This window comes from Petromyzon marinus, chromosome 33 (assembly GCF_048934315.1).
Source record: "Petromyzon marinus isolate PM22_M1 ecotype Great Lakes invasive population chromosome 33, UKy_Petmar_22M1.pri1.0, whole genome shotgun sequence".
Taxonomy (NCBI): domain Eukaryota; kingdom Metazoa; phylum Chordata; class Hyperoartia; order Petromyzontiformes; family Petromyzontidae; genus Petromyzon; species Petromyzon marinus.
This window is the reverse complement of record NC_133699.1, coordinates 9,289,315-9,309,296: the sequence shown is the minus strand read 5'-3', so window position 1 is coordinate 9,309,296 and position 19,982 is coordinate 9,289,315. Positions and strand designations below refer to the sequence as shown.

Sequence of the window (19,982 nt, the reverse complement as noted above, 5' to 3'; positions counted from 1 at the left end):
TTTGGGCATTGTGCCCACGTGCGGAGTTAAATTAAGCACGACCTGTTGTAGAATTTGAACAAAAAGCAGATGGATTTGGGTCAGGCGTGTTGCTAGCAGATCGTGGGGGGAGGAGGGGGGGTTAATGGTGGTGGTATAAGAGAAGGAACATGTAGTGGAAGAGCGAACCAAGCAGAGACGGATCGATGAACGGCGTGGTGGTGGTGGTGGAATGTACAGTACAGTATTGTGAGTGACCGATGGTATATGATATATAATATGTAAACTTTTTGGTCCAGGGTTTAAAGAAGAAGAGATGGGGCATTTTAAGTCTGAATTGGACCGTGCTGGATAGCTGCAGATGAAGCAGACATTTCCAGTCCAGTCATCTCAAACATTTTTATGGAAATAATATAATACCCCATTTTTGTGTTTTTATGGAAAATGTTTAACGTGAAATATAGCGGTCAGCCATTATGATGTTTAAAAAAAAACACATTTAAAATGTAGTTTGTGTATGCGGTTTTACAGCTGTCGTAAAAATAATATTGGCATTTGCGCTAAGTGGGGGTCTGTGCCTATTAAAATCCGCTGACAGCTTAACTGCATCGTAAATGGACAGTATCAACCTCAAGATATGTGTGCAGAGTTTTAAAGTCAGCTCGCCACCAGCACGTGCATTGTGTAGTTTGGTCCTGTACTTACACGACGATCCTCTTTTTGTGGGACAGAAAGTAAAGGGCTATACTGACGGTATGACAGTAGCGTGTGATGGTCCGCAAAATGTTTGGAGGTTGAAAAGGAGTACGGGACACTCGAAAAGGTTGGGAACCGCTGATCTAGATGATAAGATGCTCTTTTACCTCACCCCCTGTATGTTCAAGCAAGAGTTGGTGATTTCCCATACAATCCGGTAGGTGTTTACGTATGACCGGATTTGCGTAACTTTATTGATACTTGGCACTAGTTAGTTGGTGCATTTTACTTTCCGGAGCGTCTTATAATCCAGAGAATACGACAGTAGCCTGGCTTCAGGCAGAGAGAGGGGGGGAGAGGTCAGAGACCGTGGTATTTTAACCAGAGTTGGATTTGGACTTTCCAGTGTGAAACAAAGTAGTTTGCCATTAATGTACACTGGGTATTAAAATAGATCTTGTAAAAATAAGATGGAAATATGCAATATAATTTAAATTAACGGTAAAATTATGTAACCCTACTGCAAAACTGTCCCTTCGGAAGTGCGATGCAGATGCAGAATCCATTATTTGATGAAAGGAGCAATTTCATATCATGGGCTCCTCTAAATGGGAGATACAATTAAGCTGTGTCCATCGTGGCTGGGGTACAAGACTGGTTATAATTTTGTCTCATCTTGGCATTCCACTGAGCTCGAAATGACGGTGTGGTTACAAGCGACTGATGACCAAGTGAATCCCCGGGTGCTCCTGTTTGAGAGCAGCTGCCACAAGAAAACTCTGCATCGACTGGGGCAACATTGTCCGTTATGCTGGCGGAGCAGCCGATATTGACTGCGGTTAAACGCCGATTGCCGGGGTAACGTGGCGTTTGAACGTAGGCATGTCGCTGCGCGTTATCAATTACAACTCTGGGACAACTGGTCGGATTGCAGGACCTGCAGCAGAATGCTTCCCAGCATTTTGTCATCACTCTCATTGCTTCTAGAGTCATAAAAAGCAACAGGCTATAACTGTATTTTTAATTATGTAAGCCGGGGTAACTGAGTGGTGTCCGTTTGTTCCACCAGAATACACGTGATGCATTGGGTAGGCTTCAGTGATATACGCCCAATGGTTTGCACCTCGCTGCTTTCACAGTTTGGTGAGGCATTGATCTTACATTTATGGAGGAAATGTCTACATCTTCCATGCTTTGAACACAGTCGGAACCAGTTCCCAATGTCACTGTATGCAGTAGTGGACGGTTTGAATTAACGCCAGCGATTGTATGCCTTGTACGGTGCTCCCGTAGCAGTACCCAAGGGTTGTTGTGGCTCCATCTAAGTGTGTGATTTATTATCGGGTTATGTCCCTTATGGCATCTTGATCTTGACCATCATTTTGATCATTATTGCCTTCTCCCTGCTGCTGCTGATGTGTGATAAGGTGTTCAGCTGCAATCGCGCCGGGGGAGGACGGACTCGCAAAGACGAGACCTCATGGGGCCACAGACCCTCGGGCAGCGGCGGTGGCGGCCTCGAGGAGCGTGACGCCGGCGGGTGCACGACGATTGGTGGCGCTGTGCGAGCCACTGCGAGCCTCCGCGCACTATGGCCGGCCTGCAGCTGGTCACGCCGGGGCCCTCGGCGGGGCCCCTGCTGGGCCTGCCCTGGCAGCAGGACACGGTCCACGACAACATATTCACCCCAAGGAAGTACCAGGTGATGTCTTGAGGCTAGCGGCGTAACTTAAGGGGGATAGGTCTTGGGCTTGGCAGCGAAGGAAGAGACCGCAGCACCGTGGCATGGCCTTGGGCTAATGAGACTGATGCACCTGGGGGCCCAAAGTGTCTGGAGGCAGTCCGCAGCAGATCCAGAGCCCTTCTCAAATGGATCCCAGGGGGGCAGCACAGCAACTACCAGCGCAGTCGCACCTCTCATATCTGATCCTCCCCCGTGTTGTGTTGACACTTGTCGGGAAGACAGAGGCCAAGCGGAGAGAGAGAGAGTGCGGCACCACGTTTATTTGAACGATCGTCCTGCCGTTTCCTTCGGGCGCATGACAGGTGGAGTTACTGGAGGCTGCTCTTGAGCGCAACACGGTCGTGTGCCTCAACACGGGCTCGGGGAAGACCTTCATCGCCGTGCTGCTCATCAAGGAGCTCGCTCACGCCACCAGGGGCGAGGATGGCTCGCGAGCCAAGCGCACCGTCTTCCTCGTCAGCACGGGTAGGAGGGGGGCGGATGTCACATGAGTAGCGATGAAGGGTAATTGGTAAACACTGTGGCGGTACGTCAGGACTGCAGTAAAAAAAAAACATCTCTGTATGGAAGGGTAAGCATCTTGGAAATTCAGAATAGGATGCCACAGGTTGAAGGCGGGGATCATATATGTTGGAGCATGGTTACAGTACAACGATGGAGTTTTGTTGCACTGCCCTCTGCTGACAGCCGAGCTCCCCCAGCAGCCTACAGACAACCTGCGTTGTGCACTCTCCAGACTCGAATCCACTTAGCTTCCGAGAGCCGATGAGGTTCCGGCAGACTCTTGAGTAATTAGGTTCTAGGCAAATGATCATATAATATATGAATTGAAAATAAGTGGTTCTTGGGTACCTTATTTGGTGCATGTGTTGAGGAGTTCCTGACGACGACTCGGAGACGGCTTGAAGGTAAGGGCTTTCGCCAAAGGTTTATTAAGTATGTTACAATAGCACAAAGGGTGGGACAACTTCCCAGGGGTTAGGGGTCCTACACTAAGTCCTGGTCCAGCCCGGCTAGCTCCGGTCTCTCTCCCTCGAGTCGGATGGGGGCACTTGCCAACCCCACTGACCGGGAAGAGCAGCACCTCCTACGGCTACCACCGGCTTCACTCCTGCCTCTCGTCGATCCCTCTCTACCCCTGGTTCCCTCTCCACCCTTCTCACTCTACCCGTTCCCACAGTGACCCCGCTTTCGTCACGGGGTCCCCCTTAAATACTAGACGAGACATGACGTCATCGAGCCCCCCCGTGCGCATGTTGCCACGTTCCGTGACGTCATCGCACTGGACGGCACACATGACGTCACGTCCCCATTTTACTCCTCTACACATGTATTGCCAGCTTAATTTTACTGAAATCGAACGAGGACCCATGTTGTAAACAGAGAGAAGGTCCTTGCCTGTAATATTGGCGGTTCGCCAGCATTGATTCAAACAAGCCTGGCTCTGCTGATGAGACACTGGGTGTCAAAGCTGGTCCACATTTGCTTGTCTTGAATCAATGCTGCTGAATTATGCATTTAAAATGTGGAGAGATGGATATGTGAGGAGACCTATTTGTTGTTTTTTTTTATCGACGGATCGGTGATGATTTAATCTGGCAAATGGAGAGCTACTATTAGGGATCAGTTCTGAGTGCTTTAGCATTTCGGTTGCTTCGTCGGAGTGTTGGGGATACTTCTGACTCAACCGCTGTCAAATACACATTTGGGGCAGCGCGAAGTTACGTGGGTCCGTGGTTTGATGGTGCGGCGTTTTCATGCCTGCCATGCGCCGCTGATCTTCAGAAGCGTGCATGGCGGAGCAGGCGGCGGCCATCCGCACGCACTCGGACCTGACGGTGGGGGAGTGCACGAGCCGCGAGTGCCTGGACGCCTGGGACGACTCGAGGTGGCGCAAGGAGCTTGCGCTGCACCAGGTTTGTCGTCATCATCGTTATGCAAATCATCATCATCATCATTAGCCACTATCTATCTGACCGTAACTTCACTATGCTGATGAAAAGCAGGTTTGTTTAATGTCGGTGAGCGTAAATGTACGGCACAATGGTGGGTTTTTCTGCATTGCTCTCTGGTAGCAGCCGCAGTCTCCCACGGTGACCTGATGCACTTGGAGGTCATCCAATCTGAGCGCTATCTAGGTTCAAGCCTGCTTAGTGTCCAAGTCGTAATGAAATTTGACGCATGCATTCCACGTGATTTCTTCATGGGCCAATCAGCGCAATTGAACAATAAATTTGCGGGGAGAATTTAGAGCAAAAACTAAACTTGAGCGATAAAATTTATCTCGGTTCATTGCCCGTGATGCATCGTTTTACCGAGTCGAGAACTCCGTGACCGCGCGACGTTGGCTCTGCGGCTGCGCCGTGCTCTTCCACCGCAGGTTCTGGTGATGACGTGCGCCGTGTTTCTGGAGGCCCTCCACTGCCAGTTGGTGCCGTTTTCCCGCATCAACCTGCTGGTGATCGACGAGTGTCACCACGCCCTCACCGAGCATCCCTACAGGCACATCATGCAGGTGCGGACACTGTCATTATAACCATTATCATCATCATCATCACCATTGTCATCGTTGTTGTCTATGTCATCATCATTATTCGTGATCAGTCCACTGCTAAATTTACATAGCAGTCTCGTGAGTGGCGATGATTACACATCGCACCAGGTACCTATTTAGAGGCTGAGCCAACTTAGGGGAGGCCCAGGACCGGTTCAGATAACTGTCACTGGTGTTGGCCATGCGCGGGAATCGAACTCGTGTCGCCTGGTTTGTAGTGCAGCTCGCTAACCGCTACACTACTGCTCCACAGTCGCAGTCTCACTTACACAGACACTCGTCCCTGCTTACAAACCCCACAACCTCCACTGTGAATTTTTCCCCATTTACGCTGCCGACCATGACGATGCTCCCTCCCCTCCCTCGCTCCCTTGATCCATCGATCCCTCGCTCCCTCGCTCCCTCCCTCCCTCCTTCCCTATCGCCGCCGCCGACAGCTCTACTGCGCGCAGCCTGAGTCGGAGCGGCCTCGCATCCTGGGCCTGACGGCCGCCATCTTGGACGGCGAGTGCCGCCCCGGTAGCCTCCAGCGCCGCATCCAGCAGCTGGAGCGGACCCTGCAGAGCAGCGCCGAGACAGCCACCGACCTCGTGGTGCTCGACCGGTGAGTGCCACCGTCGCCATGACCTCCTGCGAACGAACCTCGCCCACTGTGGCTCCGAGGGTCCCTGCGCTGAGTATCGCACCATCCCCCACCCCCTCTACTGCATCTACCCATGCTTGTCATTCCTCCATGTGCTTACTATTGTGCCACATGTACTGATTAGTGATGAGCATGGTTGGCTACGTACGGTGCGAAAGAAGTTCCACATACATACTGCCCTCCCCCCACCCTCTCCCCACCATGGTTGTCCTGCTTACTGCCCTGCCCCCCATTGATAAATTTACGTACATAGAGCAAGTCCCTAAAAGGGACGCAACTTCATGCTAAAACTTCATTTAGATTGGTTGAACTTTATAAATGCTAATTCGGAACCCCATGTTACAGACGGACAGACGGACAAGCAGGCAGGCGTTAAAAATACTTAAAAAATATAAAAAGTCGCAGTCAAGCACGCCGCCTTAGCTGCACGGGGGGCTGTAACGTGTGGTTGCCGGCGCCCGCCCGTCCTAGGTACTCATCGCAGCCCCACGAGGTGGTGCTGGAGTGTGAGGAGTACGCGGACGCCATCGGGCTCTACGCAGACCTGCGCCGTCAGCTGGAGGACGCCATCGCCTTCGTCGCAGACTGCGCCACCAACGAACAAGGCGAGCGGGACCCCCGGGCGCTACCGCTGCAGGTTGGTAGTCGTTGGGCGCCACTCCGATGGGGGAGGGGGTGGGGGATGGGGGGGTGCTGGTGGCGAGCTGTGGAGGCGCGTCGTGAAATGTTGTCCCCGGTGCCAGCGTGCGTGAGATGGTTGCGATCGGACGTCGAGCGGTTGCGTGGTACAGGTGACCCCCAACTTACGACGGCTCGACTTGCGACCCCCCCCCCGCTTTGAAGACCTTTCTTATACTAACGACTGCTATCGACGCCGAGTCGATTGCCGCTGAGTCTGCACAAGTAATGCGCAGACTCGTCGCCAGATGGCGCTGCTGTGCTATTCTGCCGTATGCGTATGTACAGTATAGCCCGACAGTCTGCAGCTTGTCCGTGGCAAAGTAAGGTAAAAGGTAAAAACAGCGAGACTACCTTTACCCTGCCTTTTACCTTACCACAATACAATCACTCTACCCTTACCTTTTACCCTTTAGCAAGGTAAGGTAAAAGTTAAAAAGCAACGAGCTTACCTTTCCCCTACCTTTTACCCTTACTCCATACAAATTTCCCGATTAAAGGGTAATGACCGGGATACTACACATCAAAAAGGTTTTTTAACAGGTAAATGGTAGGTAGAGCGCTTTATTTATATAGAATACTCTCGAATCGGGCGTTGAGGCTGTCGACGACACCGTCCTCCATAACCTCCTCGTCCCAGTCATCTTGGTCGATGACGATCTCGTCAACAACCTGATCAAGTTCGTCATTGCCGTCGTCCTCGGACGAACGACGGGCAATAAGATCCTGCGCCGCTCCGGCCCGGTTAGACGGGGGACCTCCAGGCAGCCGGCCGCGATCCACGAGCGCAAGCACATGGACTGGATGAAGAGCGTCGACGACAGCGACTGGCAAACGCGCGTGAACTCCCGCCCGGCTCCGCTATTCACGCGTTCGCAGGGAGTTGACGTCGCCGGCGCTCCCAAGTGGTCGCAGGCCATCTTGCAGTGGGGCGGGGAGCAGCTCTTTGCGGGGAGACCACCACTGCATTACGTCAATGAAGGTGCTAACGCAGCGAATATGGTGGCAAGCCCCGCAGCTGCTCATATCCGGTGTCCGCGTTGACCAGGGCGAAACAACGTCTTGACAGCACTGATCTCATCGGGTCCATTGTTGCTGGTGACAGCGAGCAGCTTGGTCGAGACATTGCGCCCGAGGCTTTGGAGTTGCTCAAACAGAGTGGTGCCAATGCGCTTGCCAGCACCCCTTCCGGACTGCACATCGAGGATCGTCGGCAGCAAGGATTTCGACGCACCAGATTTGGTGTCAATCCAGTGCACCGTGACCATCCAAAATCCCTTCAAGTTGCGGTTCAACCACCCATCGACGGTGAACGAGATGGCGACGTCCAGGTTGGAGAAGAACGCCCCGACGATGGGCAGCATGATGGCGTGAAGCTCGACAATCCTGCAAATGACGGTGCGGGTCGACGGGCCCTCGTATCCCTGCGTCAGTGTGTGGACCAAGGTCTTGAACTTGTCGCTGCCGGCGGCTCGCAAAGAGATTGCACATTGGATACCAAAATCAACCATCGCGTTCTCAAAGTTGACCAGGAGGCGATCCGGGATTGCTGGCCGGCTCAGCGTTTGCTGCATTAGGCGGCTCGCCGACGCCGACGTCCCGACCTCGTTTGCCTGGGGCAATCATTTTGTGCTTCTTGAGGTGGGGCTTTCCACCCCGACGCGTTCGTGCGGGAGGAAAACCACTTGCGGCAGTCCACGCACTGCCGCTTTCCTTGCTGCACACGGGGATCACCCGCCGTCCAACCGTGCGTGTGCTCCCATGGGAACGCACGCCACTGCCTCTTTCGATTGCTGTTCGCAGCGACCCCGGAAATGCCGTTGCTGGCATCCTCGACCTCATCCTCTACCTCAAGGACGTGGTCCGTCTCCATCTGGTCCCACATCAATGATTCCAATTTCAAATGGAGGCCACAGACTGCGCCACGGAGCTAATGGCGAGCGGTAAACAGGGTATTTACCGGGTAATACTTCGCGCTACCTTTCCCTACCGGGTAATTCTTCCGCGCTACCTTTACCCTACCCTTTACCTTACCCCTTTGCCTTGGTCGACACCTTTTACCTTTAATCTTTTACCCGGTTAAAAGGGTAAATTACTTTACCTTGCCAAGGCCTATCTGCAGCTGCACCTAGAGCGAACGCAGCATCTCTTTCTCAGCGCTCTTCACTTATTTGTAGATTTTCTTCGCTATGTCTGGTATTTTTTTGGTATGCAATGGGTTTCCAGGAATGGAACCCCAATGTGTAACATTGCGCCGATGGTAAATAAGGGTTTGACTTAGGTCGTAGGTGCGGGGGTCGCCTGTAGTTGGCGACAAACCCAGCGTGTGACCTCCCCTCCGTGCGCACAGATCCTGTCGGAGTGCCACACGGTGCTCACGCTGCTGGGCCCCTGGTGCGCCGACAAGGCCGCTGGCCTCATGGTGCGCGAGCTCCAACGGCAGGCGCGGCACGACACCGCCTCCATCAGCGCCGTCTCGCCCGACGGCTCCGCGCTGGAGGCTTTGCCGTGCCTCGGCGACGGCAGCCCGCCCGCGCCGGCCGCTCAGGGCGCGCAGCAGCAGCTGCGGCGCCGCCTCATCCTGCTGGCCGACACGCAGCTGCGCCGGCTGCACGCCATGTGCGAGGGCCGTCTGCCGGCCGCCGCCGGCGGGGCAGGCTCCCTGCCGGCGCCGCTGGGACCACCGTACGTCACACCGAAGGTGGTGCGGCTCCTGGAGGTGCTGCGCGAGTACCGGCCACTGGAGAGGCCGCAAGCCGTCGGGGTACGAGGTTCACGGCCGCGTTCAGTGTTGTTGTTGTTGGGGAAATTTGCGACGGTAATGATCGCCAACCCTCCCGCTTCTCGCCACTCCCTCTCTGCCACACCTCTGTCCACTCTCTTAGTCAGCGATGACAAAGTGAACTCGACGATGGCTACGACTGTGACGAGATTAACCAAGTCTAAATGTAGACGCAGACTCGGATAATTTAGCAACGTTATGAGAGGTTCCAGTGCACTGAGGAAGAGCAAATATGGGAGTTGACTATATCATATTAAAAGATGCATTTAATTCACTGGCCCGTTAATCATGAGGAGGGGATGAGGGGATATGCTTGCCACTCGCACCAATGTTTAATATTTATCGACTAAAGGTTCGACTGCTTCGATTGCTTAATCAACCTGACTTATTGAAAGACCAGACTAATGAATAAAACTCCACAGGTGGTCATCGATACCTAGAGCTGAAGCTCGTGGAGGGCAGTCACCGCTGGTTGGAAATTTATCCGAGGTCTGTTTCTGCTTCTTGGGCCCACGCAGGCCCAGGGCTACTGCTACCAGAGTGACGAGTGGTACAACAACCGCGGGCAGGCCACCTATGTGTCGTGGAGCGACTCGTCGGAGGATGAGGAGGAGGAGGAAGAAGAGGAGGAGGAGGAGGAAGCGGGGCGGCCGGACGAGGACGCCGGCGGTGCTGACGAGCGAGACGCCGGCGACTCCAACTTCCCATCGCCGTTCACCAACATCCTGTGTGGCATCGTGTTCGTGGAGCGGCGCTACATGGCGGTGGTGCTCAACCGGTGAGCTGCGACGTGTGGTTCAGCAACGTGTCGAGTCAGGAGACTGAGCTCAGTCGGTCACTCTTTCATCGAGCTGTTTGATCGTACGACTCGGCAGGTAACGCGAAAATATTTAGACCAAACAGTCGCGCCTCCTCTCCCAGGTGTGCCACTGGACGTGACCAACGGTGCTTGCGGACGTCATTATCATCAGCCGCATCACACTGGGCATGGGTTGCCGGGAGGTTTCCTGCCTTGGAGGGTGAAGGGATGTCATTGTGGCCGCCGTGATTTTCGATCCTGGGCGCAGGCTGATCAAGGAGGCGGGCAAGCAGGACCCCGAGCTGGCCTACATCAGCAGTAACTTCATCACGGGGCACGGCATCGGCAAGAACCAGCCGCGCAGCCGGCACAACGAGGCCGAGTTCCGCAAGCAGGAGGAGGTGAGCGCTGCTGGGTGAGCGCCTCGCCCGGCGCAGCACCCGTGCCCTTTCGGACGCGTGACGGCACCTCGTCGTGATCAATCCACTGCCGGTTGAAAGCCTCCCCAAACCGTTTCCGTCTCGCGGTCCTGCGATAACAACAGCCTACCGAGCACCTGCACATGAGCTGATTTTGTTGCGCGTTCCCTCCCTCGGCTGCCGCTCCGACATCCGTTTAGACCACCGGCCATCGTCCCTTCTTTAAGTGACACGTCCTTCTTGACCGTGTAAATTATATTTTTAACCCGCACTTGTATTCTGTAGTCCACGTGTTGCTTGTCCTGACGGATTGGGAGGAGGCGTTCCTCTGCCAGTGGCCAGATGGGTTTATCGTTCTTGATGATGATCGCGACGGATTGTTGACACCCTGCCCCGAGCACGACCGAGCGAAGCGGCAGTTTACGCGGCATTGGCGCTTCGTCATCTGGCGTTCCGTCATGGAGTTCGGCGCCGACACGTCCCGTTTGCTCGCCGTTCCCTCGCGCAAGCAGGTGCTGCGCAAGTTCCGCGCGCACGAGACGAACCTGCTGGTGGCGACGAGCGCGGTGGAGGAGGGCGTGGACCTGCCCAAGTGCAACCTGGTGGTGCGATTTGATCCGCCCGCCGACTACCGCTCATACGTGCAGTCCAAGGGCCGCGCCCAGGCACCCGTCTCCAACTATGTCATGCTGGCCGACGCCCAGAGGATGCCTGCCTTCCACCGCGAACTGTGCACCTACAAGGCCATCGAGAAGGTTTGCAAACGGCGCGTTCCAAAGCCTGGCTCTCACGCCCGAGCCATCGCTCTCACGCGGCCAAAGCCTTGCATCTGCGCCATCCACATCGTGAGCGAGTAGCCTGGTGTCTGGCGTGGCTAAAGCATCGCCCTGCCGTTTACACGGTGGGGTTAATAGGTGCTGCACAGCAAGTCCTCGCTTTGACGCGTGGTGTTCACGCAACGCTTTTTCGTTACGACGCGGTTCTTCCATGAGGGAATACTTTTCCGCACAACACGGAACACGCACCGTTATAACGCAGAACTCGCACCATTATAACGCAGAACACGCATCTTTTTTTACGTGGAAGGTACCCGTTTTCATGCCGTTTTTGAGTGGTCGATGATGAACTACTTTCTTGAGCTGCGCGGCTGAGTGGTACGGTACAGTACATGGAATGATACAGTAACGCGGTGACGTACCCTCAGTTATTTTCCCGCCATCTTACTGTGTGCACGTAGTACATCGTATCTCACCAAACTTTATCGTAACATTATTTATGAGGAAATTGTGTTTGCTTAACGTGGAATTTTTCGTAACGCATCTACCGTGTTCAACGAGAAATTACTGTTCGAGTCTCACAATGACCTCTGTTATTGACTTCCCCCGCAGCCTGACCTTCGTGCTCTCTGCACATGCTTGTGTGGGCCCCACTAGTCTGTTTGTCAATATGCCAATTTTTATTGTTAATATTGTACGTTTTGGTTCTTTGCGCACTATCTTTGGACTGCACCTCGCATTCTTTTTAAACTTTACCTGTCCCTCTGTATGGGCCACTTGGATGTCGTCGTCGATAGCGCGCATCTCCCTTGCAAACTCACTGGGCAATTGGCGAAAAACGGGTTTTTCTGTGCAATTCTGAATTGTGATCGGTGTGCTTCTGCAGATCCTGCGCAGCAAGTGTTCCAAGTGCCCCGAGGCAGTGGAATGCGGCGGTGGCGGCATTGTCGGCGGTGGCGAGGTAGACGCCTTGGTGGTGAGCTGCCAGGAGGACCTGCTGCCCGCCTATGCACCGCGGCAGGACGAGAGCGGCGCTTCCGTGACCCTCAACTCGGCCATCGGACTCGTCAACCGGTGGGCGACTACACCGCCCGCAGTGTCACCAACCTTCCTTTGCTGCGTCTGTGCGCAAACGTGTCCCGTGTGTGTGCGCGCGTGTCTATCCCCCAACGTGTGCGTTTCACGTTCATTTTCCCGTGAACTAACGGCTCGGATTCCCTGTTGTGTCGCTCCCTATTCCAGCTACTGTGCCAAACTGCCAAGCGACCCCTTCACCCACCTGGCGCCCAAGTGCAAGACGTTGGAGCTGCTGGACGGAACGTTCTGCTCCATGCTCCACCTGCCAATCAATTGCCCGCTCAGGGACCCCGTGGTGGTGCGTCCCCCCCCCCCCTCCGCCCCCAACCAGGGTTCAACATCCTCACTTAACGTTAACGTGGGACGTAGTTACGATTTAGGGGATTTTTTTATTTTACAGGTAAAAGTTTCTGAAGTCTCGTCTAGAGAAGAGGGGCTCTAGAGAGCCCCTTCTAGTTGAGGCCCTGCCACCAGCATTTGCGCGAGCAAGTAATTGCAGGGCTGCACCTTGACTTTATTTACAGTTAATATTATCTTGGCCTTCTCACTTTATAAAATAAAAATTATGGCAATGCATCGTGCGCTCGTGTGTGAGCTCTGGGTGTGCATGTGACGGCCTTCATAGTTGCCCACTAACAGCACTTGCCCCAAAAGTGTTGTTAATGTTACACGGTGGGGATCTCTCATTTTTCGTAGGGACCCTGCATGTCCACCAGGAGGCTGGCGGAGAAGGCCGTGGCATTGCTGTGTTGCGAGCGGCTGCACAAAGCAGGTAGCTGCACCACGCACACTGCGTCTGGTACTTATCGTCGTGTTTATACCATTGCTGATGATACAGAGCTTATGATCAATCTGCTGGACGAGGGCCTCCCCACGCTCTGTCGATCATTGGGGTTGTTTGGCTATACTTCACACTGGTTAGTACGGATTTATGAAGGACGGTGGATACCGAGGGCCCATTTAGAGGTCACTCGCCACTGATGATGTTAGGAATGGCTTGGAATTTAATTCAGATGGCTGGGTGTGTAGCTCGGTATGCTAACCATTGCCCTGCTGCTCCGGGTTAAACGATGAATACACAGAGTGAAACTACTATCCCCCATCCTTTACATACGTAGAACAGTGGCGTAGCTGGCAGGTATGCAGGCGGTGCAACTGCACTGGGGCCCACAACCCAGAGGGGCGCAGGCACCAGGATAATAGACGGGCCAGCCTCATTTCAGTTTTTGCACCAGGACACAAGGCATTCGCACTACGCCGCTGACACAGATGCAAACAGAACGGTTGAGTAGGAATAGGAGTCGCGTTTGCGACGGTCGCGGCAGCGTCCCGGTGCGTCTCCCCCGACCGCGCGTACTTCCAGGTGAGTTGGACGACCACCTGCTTCCCGTCGGCAAGGAGACGGTGAAGTACGAGGAGGAGCTGGACTTGCACGACGAAGAGGAGACGGGGGTCCCTGGCCGGCCTGGCTCCACCAAGCGCCGCCAGTGCTACACCAAGACGGTATGTGCCGCGTTGGCGCTCGGGGACCATGGTTGCGCTCGTTGGGCGGCGTACGCGCTTCGGATTTACGGCGACGGTGAACTCGGGTAATCCTGCATTCCGGGGTAAGCCAGACGGCTACCCGAATTTTTTAAAATACAAAATAAATAAATCCTCCAAAAATCGCCAATAAAGCTGTGTACGCAAGGATGCAGTGTGCGTGTTCACTAAAAGTTCTGAAGCTATGTACTTATTGCTTGTATGGAATGCGGTGAACGCGTTCCCTTTGATGCCATTTGCTCTGCGAGGTGCTCTCATTTTCTCGCATCAACATTTACATTTGTTTTGCAAGCCTTTCGGCAGGTCTCTTCGGCCATCCGCCTGCGGTGGGATTACATGGACAGCCAATAAGTGGAACGCGAGTTATAAACATCGCATGAGCTGTTCGAGAAAGTGAGGGGCTTGGCCAGGACACGTCGTGGCTGGAAGGGGGACTTGCTGGCGGTGGTCTCAACTGATCATTGCAGCTCATGATGTTTGGGCAGCAGGGTGGTTCAGTGGTAACGCTTGTGCCTCAAAGCAAGAAGCACCTGGGTTAAATTCCCTACTTGGCTGCCTAACTGTGCAGCGTTTGTACGTTGTTCCCCTTTTTTGCGTGGTTTTCTTCCGGGTTCTTCCATTTCATCCCATAGCTAATGTTACATAACGATGAAGCTGGTATTGGCCAAACATCCCAATTCTAAAAAAAAAAATTACTCAACTGGCATTACACATAGCAAGATCACCCCCAGACTGCCAAAACTTGGCAGGACCCTCATGACGACCAGTCTTGAAACTCAGTACAGCTCTCTTGGGTAAACGTGCATAACAAAAAATAATAATACTACTCCGCGGCCACCCACAGATCCCGGAGTGTCTGAACAGCAGCTACCCGCGTCCTGGCAGCCCCTGCTTCCTGTACGTGGTGGGCATGGTGCTGAGCACACCGCTACCGGATGAGCTCAACTTCCGCCGCCGGAGGCTGTACCCGCCCGAGGACACGGCGCGCTGCTTCGGCATCCTCACCGCCAAGCGCATTCCACAGGTAGCGCCGCAGGGCACGCGAGGTGGGGTGGGGACGCGCGGGCATCGCTCGCGTTCCCTCCGATTCGCCTGCTTGACTGTTACGCGGCGATCGTTACTTAAGGTGGCACGGAGCCGGGGGGGGGGGGAAAGTGCTACCGTGTGCCCACCTTTTCCCGTTGCTGTGCGAGTTCATTCGAAGGGATCTCGGAAGTAGTTCTGCGATATACGTTTGTCTCCAAAAGAAACGGCTTATCGCAGACGCCTCGTGTCTTTTCTCACGTTGCCCCGTCTCCTTGGCGTGCCTCCTCGTCCCGCAGATCCCGTGCTTCCCCGTGTACACGCGCTCGGGAGAGGTGACGGTGGACATCCGCCTCTGCCGCTCGTGCTTCCAGCTGACGGAGGAGCAGCTGGCGCTGGTGACGCGCTTCCACCAGTATATCTTCTCGCACATCCTGCGCCTTGAGAAGCCCGACCTGGAGTTCCAGCCGGCGCTGGCCGAGGCGGCCTACTGCGTGCTGCCCCTCGACACCGGTACCCCGCTCGCTCTCCGCCGCCATCGTCATGTGTTCATCGTAGTTGTGCGTGGGGTTATCACTGGCATCGTCACGATCATCGTCGTCATTGTGCCAACATTGTCGTCATGATCGTCGTCATCACCGTCGTTGCGTGTTAATCATCGTCCTTGATGATCTTGTTATCGTCGACGTCATCGTGTATAATCGTACTCTCCGGGATTCTAAGATTGTCCGAAGAGTTGTAGACGCACCCCAAACTGTTGCTCATTGTCAACAGAGTTATGCCGAACTGTGTCGCACGTACACACCTACGGGGTGGACATCCTGTTGGGCACGCTACCTCTAGCCGACACTCCTCCCCATTATCTAGAAATAATTATTGTCCGCCTGCTAATTAACATATAACTAGAAGCGATCGGTAATCGTGTAAATGTTGAGAAACATTGACATCCAGGCGTGAGACCACTGGGTCTGTGTGGGTGGAGGCTAGTGGGAGGAGGCGGTAGTCATCGGTTCATAGCGCGCAGCACTACAAACTCCATTCCTGCTCATGACATAATAACGGTGGTGGCTATATGATTCTGTCCTGGGTCTTCGGCCACCCACCCTCTCGTGTGCCGTGCCGGCCTTCATAGGTGCTACTCACTAGCAGCACCTGTCCCAAAAGTCTGTTCAAGCTATATGGGGAAACCTTAGCCTTAGTCTCTATCCTCTCTTGCCCTGCCGCCAGTGCACGCAGGCGGTGACCTGGACATCGACTTTGGGTTCATGGAGGAGATCGAGCTGTCGGAGGCGCGGACCGGGATCCCCGCCAAGCAGTACTCGCACGAGCACCCCTTCTCGTTCCTGCTGCCCGACTACCAGGACGCCGTCATCATCCCGCGGTAACCGCCACCCGCTGACGTTGCCGACGCTGCTTAACTCTTCCCTTCCCGCTTTGCTTTGTATGTACATATGTCGAACTTCTTTCGCACTGTAAGCAGCCAACTGTGCTAATCGGAGGTGCGGCAGGAGGACAAACAAACTAAACGCAAAGCAGTTCTAAAGGAATCAGTTTTCAGTCTTGATTTAAAGGTTCGTAGCTCCGGTGACTTCCAATTAAGTGGCTTTGGCTGTGATCACGGCACGAGCGCTGGTTTTCTGCAATGCTTTAAGCGTTCAAGTGACTTTGTCGGGCTGTGCTGAATGTCCCCGTGCCTGTTACACCAACACAGCTGTTTTAGCTGGAGGGAGATCCGCTCCCGATTTTGAGATTCATTGGGGGAAAAAAAAAAATCGAAAATGAGGCCTAGATCACCATCATTTAACTTTGATTTTGCACGATCCGTAAATAAAACATTCACCACATTCGTTATGATCACTGTCGCGTGCCACAGTGTTGATGGTCATTTGCTGTCAAATATGAGATGTTGCTGTATGTAGCTTATAACTTTTTTTAATTTGTCATTCATGGGTTTTCGGTGGCAGCATCGCAAATTCTTGTACGATCAAAATTGGACAATGGAAGGGAGACATTTTTTTTTGTCGCTTCTACAGATACCGGAACTTCGACCAGCCGCACCGCTTCTACGTTGCGGACGTGTACACGGACCTGACGCCGCTCAGCAAGTTCCCCTCGCCCGAGTACCAGACCTTCGCCGAGTACTACAAGACCAAGTACAACCTGGACCTCACCAACCTGAACCAGCCGCTGCTCGATGTCGACCACACGTCCTCCAGGTGCACCCCCCGAGTGTGATTTTAGCGCCTTGTATATATGGAAGTTGTTGTTGCTGCCCAGCCCGGTGTGCTCTCGGTCGATCTTTTCCAATGCCACGTCCGAGCTTTGCTAACGCGGAACCCTCAGTGGCACGGCTGGTTATCTGCTGGCTTTTTTTCCATGCTGATCCGAAAACCAGACCGTTGATAATACTGGCACGACTCGTTCAGCGGCACGGTTCAGGTTCTGCAGTGGAAAAGTTTTTTATTTTATTTTGGCCATGTGTCGAGCCTGAGAGGATATGGCTGCAAACCTCTGGCCGCACGAGACATGTGAATATGGCGTGGTGCCATGCAGGGCCATGGATGGGGGTTCGTCATTTTCATCTAATGTGTCGCGTCAGTCGGGATGCTTGAATGTGGCACGTCGACTTGTTTGCACTTGTATTACTTGTGGCATCGCTGGCACGACTCTGGTTCTGCAGTGGAAAAAGAACCTGATGCTTCTTTGAGCCGCAAGGGACTGGCTCGGCAAGGTGCCGGTGTGGCTCGGTTGCACAGTGGAAAGTTGAATAATCCTGGTGATGGCTGGGTAGCTTACGTGCTCTTCCTCTCTCTCTCATGCTTGCCAGTGACACATTCAAACAGCTTGGTGCTTTTGCTTCCCCGTTTGCACAGGCTGAACCTGCTCACGCCCCGACACTTGAACCAGAAGGGGAAGGCTTTGCCCTTGAGCAGTGCGGAAAAACGCAAGGCCAAGTGGGAGAGCCTGCAGAACAAGCAGGTACGCTCGCCGGAAACACATCCACACTGCAGAGAACGGTGACATTCACTTAGAACGTTGGCTGACATACAACTCGGTGTTGTAATGCTGTTTGACGTCTGGTAGCATGCGGTGTGCGTTGTGAGTGAGTGAGCAACGAATGAATGTCGTCTTGTTCCTCTGTGCCAGCGGTGGGGAAGCTATAGGCCGTGCGTGCGCTCCAGATACGGCACGAGACATTGTGTCAAATGGCTCCGCGCCCATGCGAGGCCTACCACTTCGTCGCCACGATCATCTTAGCTGCAATTATCGTGTGGTGTGATATAGCTGTCGTGCAATCTCCCAGCATGCACCATGTGTTGTGACGTCGTCGTTTTCATCATCATCATAATCGTACTCGGCCGTGATCTATCCACTACGCAGCAGAAGCAGCAGCATCATCATGAGCTGTCTCACTCGGCTTTGTGCCTCGTGCTCTCCAGATCCTGGTGCCGGAGCTGTGCGCCATCCACCCGATCCCGGCGTCCATGTGGCGCAAGGCAGTGTGCCTGCCGAGCATCCTGTACCGCCTGCACTGCCTGCTCACGGCCGAGGAGCTGAGGGCGCTCATCGCCAGCGAGACGGGCGTGGGGTTGCACGCTCTGCCCACCTCCTTCAGGTGACGCCAATAAATTATTGTTTACACCCATCTTCCGTCGTATAAGGTGCCAGCAGGATAAGGATTTGTGTTGATTGTAGCAACCTTTAGTGGCTAGGGCGGAGGTGGTCGGGGGACACATGAAACCATTACTGCGACTTTTATATTTGTGCCTTCCTCCCAATGCGGTTATCATTTTTTTCTTTTGTTTTACCCTGATAAGTTATGGGATTTAATGCTTACAATTGTACGCATCATCGCCTATATTTCCCCCACCGACACGTCCTCGTGCAGTTCCCGTTTGTTCCTCCGCCGCTCGCGCAATGCCCACCATGCTGTGAGCAGCGCGGAGCCTCGCCCCGCTCGCGCGTTAATGATCGCCGCTGTGCTGCCCCGCGCCATGTCACGCAGGTACCCGAACCTGGACTTCGGGTGGCGGAAATCCATCGACGTGAAAAAGCCGAACGCCGCCGCGATCGTTGCCGCCGAGGATGGAACGGACAGCGACGAAGGCGACGCGGCACGCGACCCCCGACACGACCTTTGCACTTCACCGGCGGCGGGAGCCGGGCTTGAGGCGAGCGACGCAGCTAGCGCGCCCGCGGGGCAACTTGCACTAAACGTATTGAAACACGAGCGTGGGTCTGCGGAAAACTGTAATTGCCAGCAAACGTCACTGCCAGCGTTCGATGCCAATAAGAATGCAGTACTGCAATCTACCTCAGCACCTCCCCCCTCTCCTCGTGATGCGACCGCCGTGCAGCCGCCTAGCGCCACGCCAGAGATGAATAATTGGCCGGAACCCTCGCTGGAGAGCGCCGGTCATTCGGATGGCACAAACGACTGTCTCGCTACCTCTCGACCTGCGCCCCCGCCCGGCTCCTCCGGCCTGAAGAGCCCGGACGCGGCTGTGGGAGAACGGGGAGACCTTGAGCACACGGAGGGCGGCCGCTCGCCGTCCGACAGCCCGATTTTCGTCGGTTCGGAACGATCGGAAGCGACGATAGAATTGATCGAACGAGGCCTGCGTTGCGCCGCGCGTAACGTCAAATCGGAGGTGGCAGAGTCGCAGGGCAACAATAGCCTCGCGGCGGCGGAAACCGCTATCCGAAATCTCAACAAACTCAACGTTACTTTCGACCCAGCGTTGTCCAACAGCCTCGGGAAGCAGCCATCGGACACTACAAATCACAGAAGAAACGAAAACCAGATTCCCGCCATCATTGCGAGAGAAGCCCCGAGCAACAACGTCGCGGCGGTGACTCGGGCCGGCAAGGTTTTGGGCTGCGAGGGTAGCGACAGCGGCAGCAGCACCAGCAGCAGCATCCACGAGGAGGACGGCGGCTCGGGCTGTGGCGAGCTGGCCGGGGAGCTGGCCGGCGAGCTTGCGCCCTCCTCGGTGGTGGCGTCAGCCGTGGGGCCGAACCCGGGGCTGGTGCTGCAGGCGCTCACGCTGTCCAACGCGAGTGACGGGTTCAACCTGGAGCGGCTGGAGATGCTGGGAGACTCGTTCCTGAAGCACGCCATCACCACATACCTCTTCTGCACCTACCCGGACGCGCACGAGGGCCGCCTCTCCTACATGCGCAGCAAGAAGGTGCCTCTCGGCGTGTGGAGCCACTGAGCTTCTGCACGCACACACGCGCGCATGATCGGTGGGATAAAAGGTAGTGGG

General features: G+C 54.6%; 1 protein-coding gene across 2 annotated transcripts in view; it reads left to right on the top strand.

The window, feature by feature from the left end:
* Window positions 1-19,982, top strand: part of DICER1 (dicer 1, ribonuclease III) — a 32,157-nt gene that overhangs the window by 3,690 nt on the left and 8,485 nt on the right. For both annotated transcript variants that reach the window (XM_032965026.2, XM_032965025.2), the window contains exons 2-22: window positions 2,103-2,377; window positions 2,722-2,884; window positions 4,205-4,335; window positions 4,800-4,934; window positions 5,411-5,577; window positions 6,088-6,253; window positions 8,645-9,058; window positions 9,595-9,854; window positions 10,144-10,276; window positions 10,807-11,049; window positions 11,957-12,144; window positions 12,313-12,445; window positions 12,844-12,919; window positions 13,511-13,650; window positions 14,534-14,713; window positions 15,012-15,225; window positions 15,940-16,093; window positions 16,746-16,928; window positions 17,586-17,691; window positions 18,153-18,328; window positions 18,719-19,904. In XM_032965026.2, the coding sequence (XP_032820917.2) occupies window positions 2,267-2,377; window positions 2,722-2,884; window positions 4,205-4,335; window positions 4,800-4,934; window positions 5,411-5,577; window positions 6,088-6,253; window positions 8,645-9,058; window positions 9,595-9,854; window positions 10,144-10,276; window positions 10,807-11,049; window positions 11,957-12,144; window positions 12,313-12,445; window positions 12,844-12,919; window positions 13,511-13,650; window positions 14,534-14,713; window positions 15,012-15,225; window positions 15,940-16,093; window positions 16,746-16,928; window positions 17,586-17,691; window positions 18,153-18,328; window positions 18,719-19,904 (4,659 nt within the window). In that variant the 5' untranslated portion in view covers window positions 2,103-2,266. The remainder of the gene's footprint in view (window positions 1-2,102; window positions 2,378-2,721; window positions 2,885-4,204; window positions 4,336-4,799; window positions 4,935-5,410; window positions 5,578-6,087; window positions 6,254-8,644; window positions 9,059-9,594; window positions 9,855-10,143; window positions 10,277-10,806; window positions 11,050-11,956; window positions 12,145-12,312; window positions 12,446-12,843; window positions 12,920-13,510; window positions 13,651-14,533; window positions 14,714-15,011; window positions 15,226-15,939; window positions 16,094-16,745; window positions 16,929-17,585; window positions 17,692-18,152; window positions 18,329-18,718; window positions 19,905-19,982) is intronic.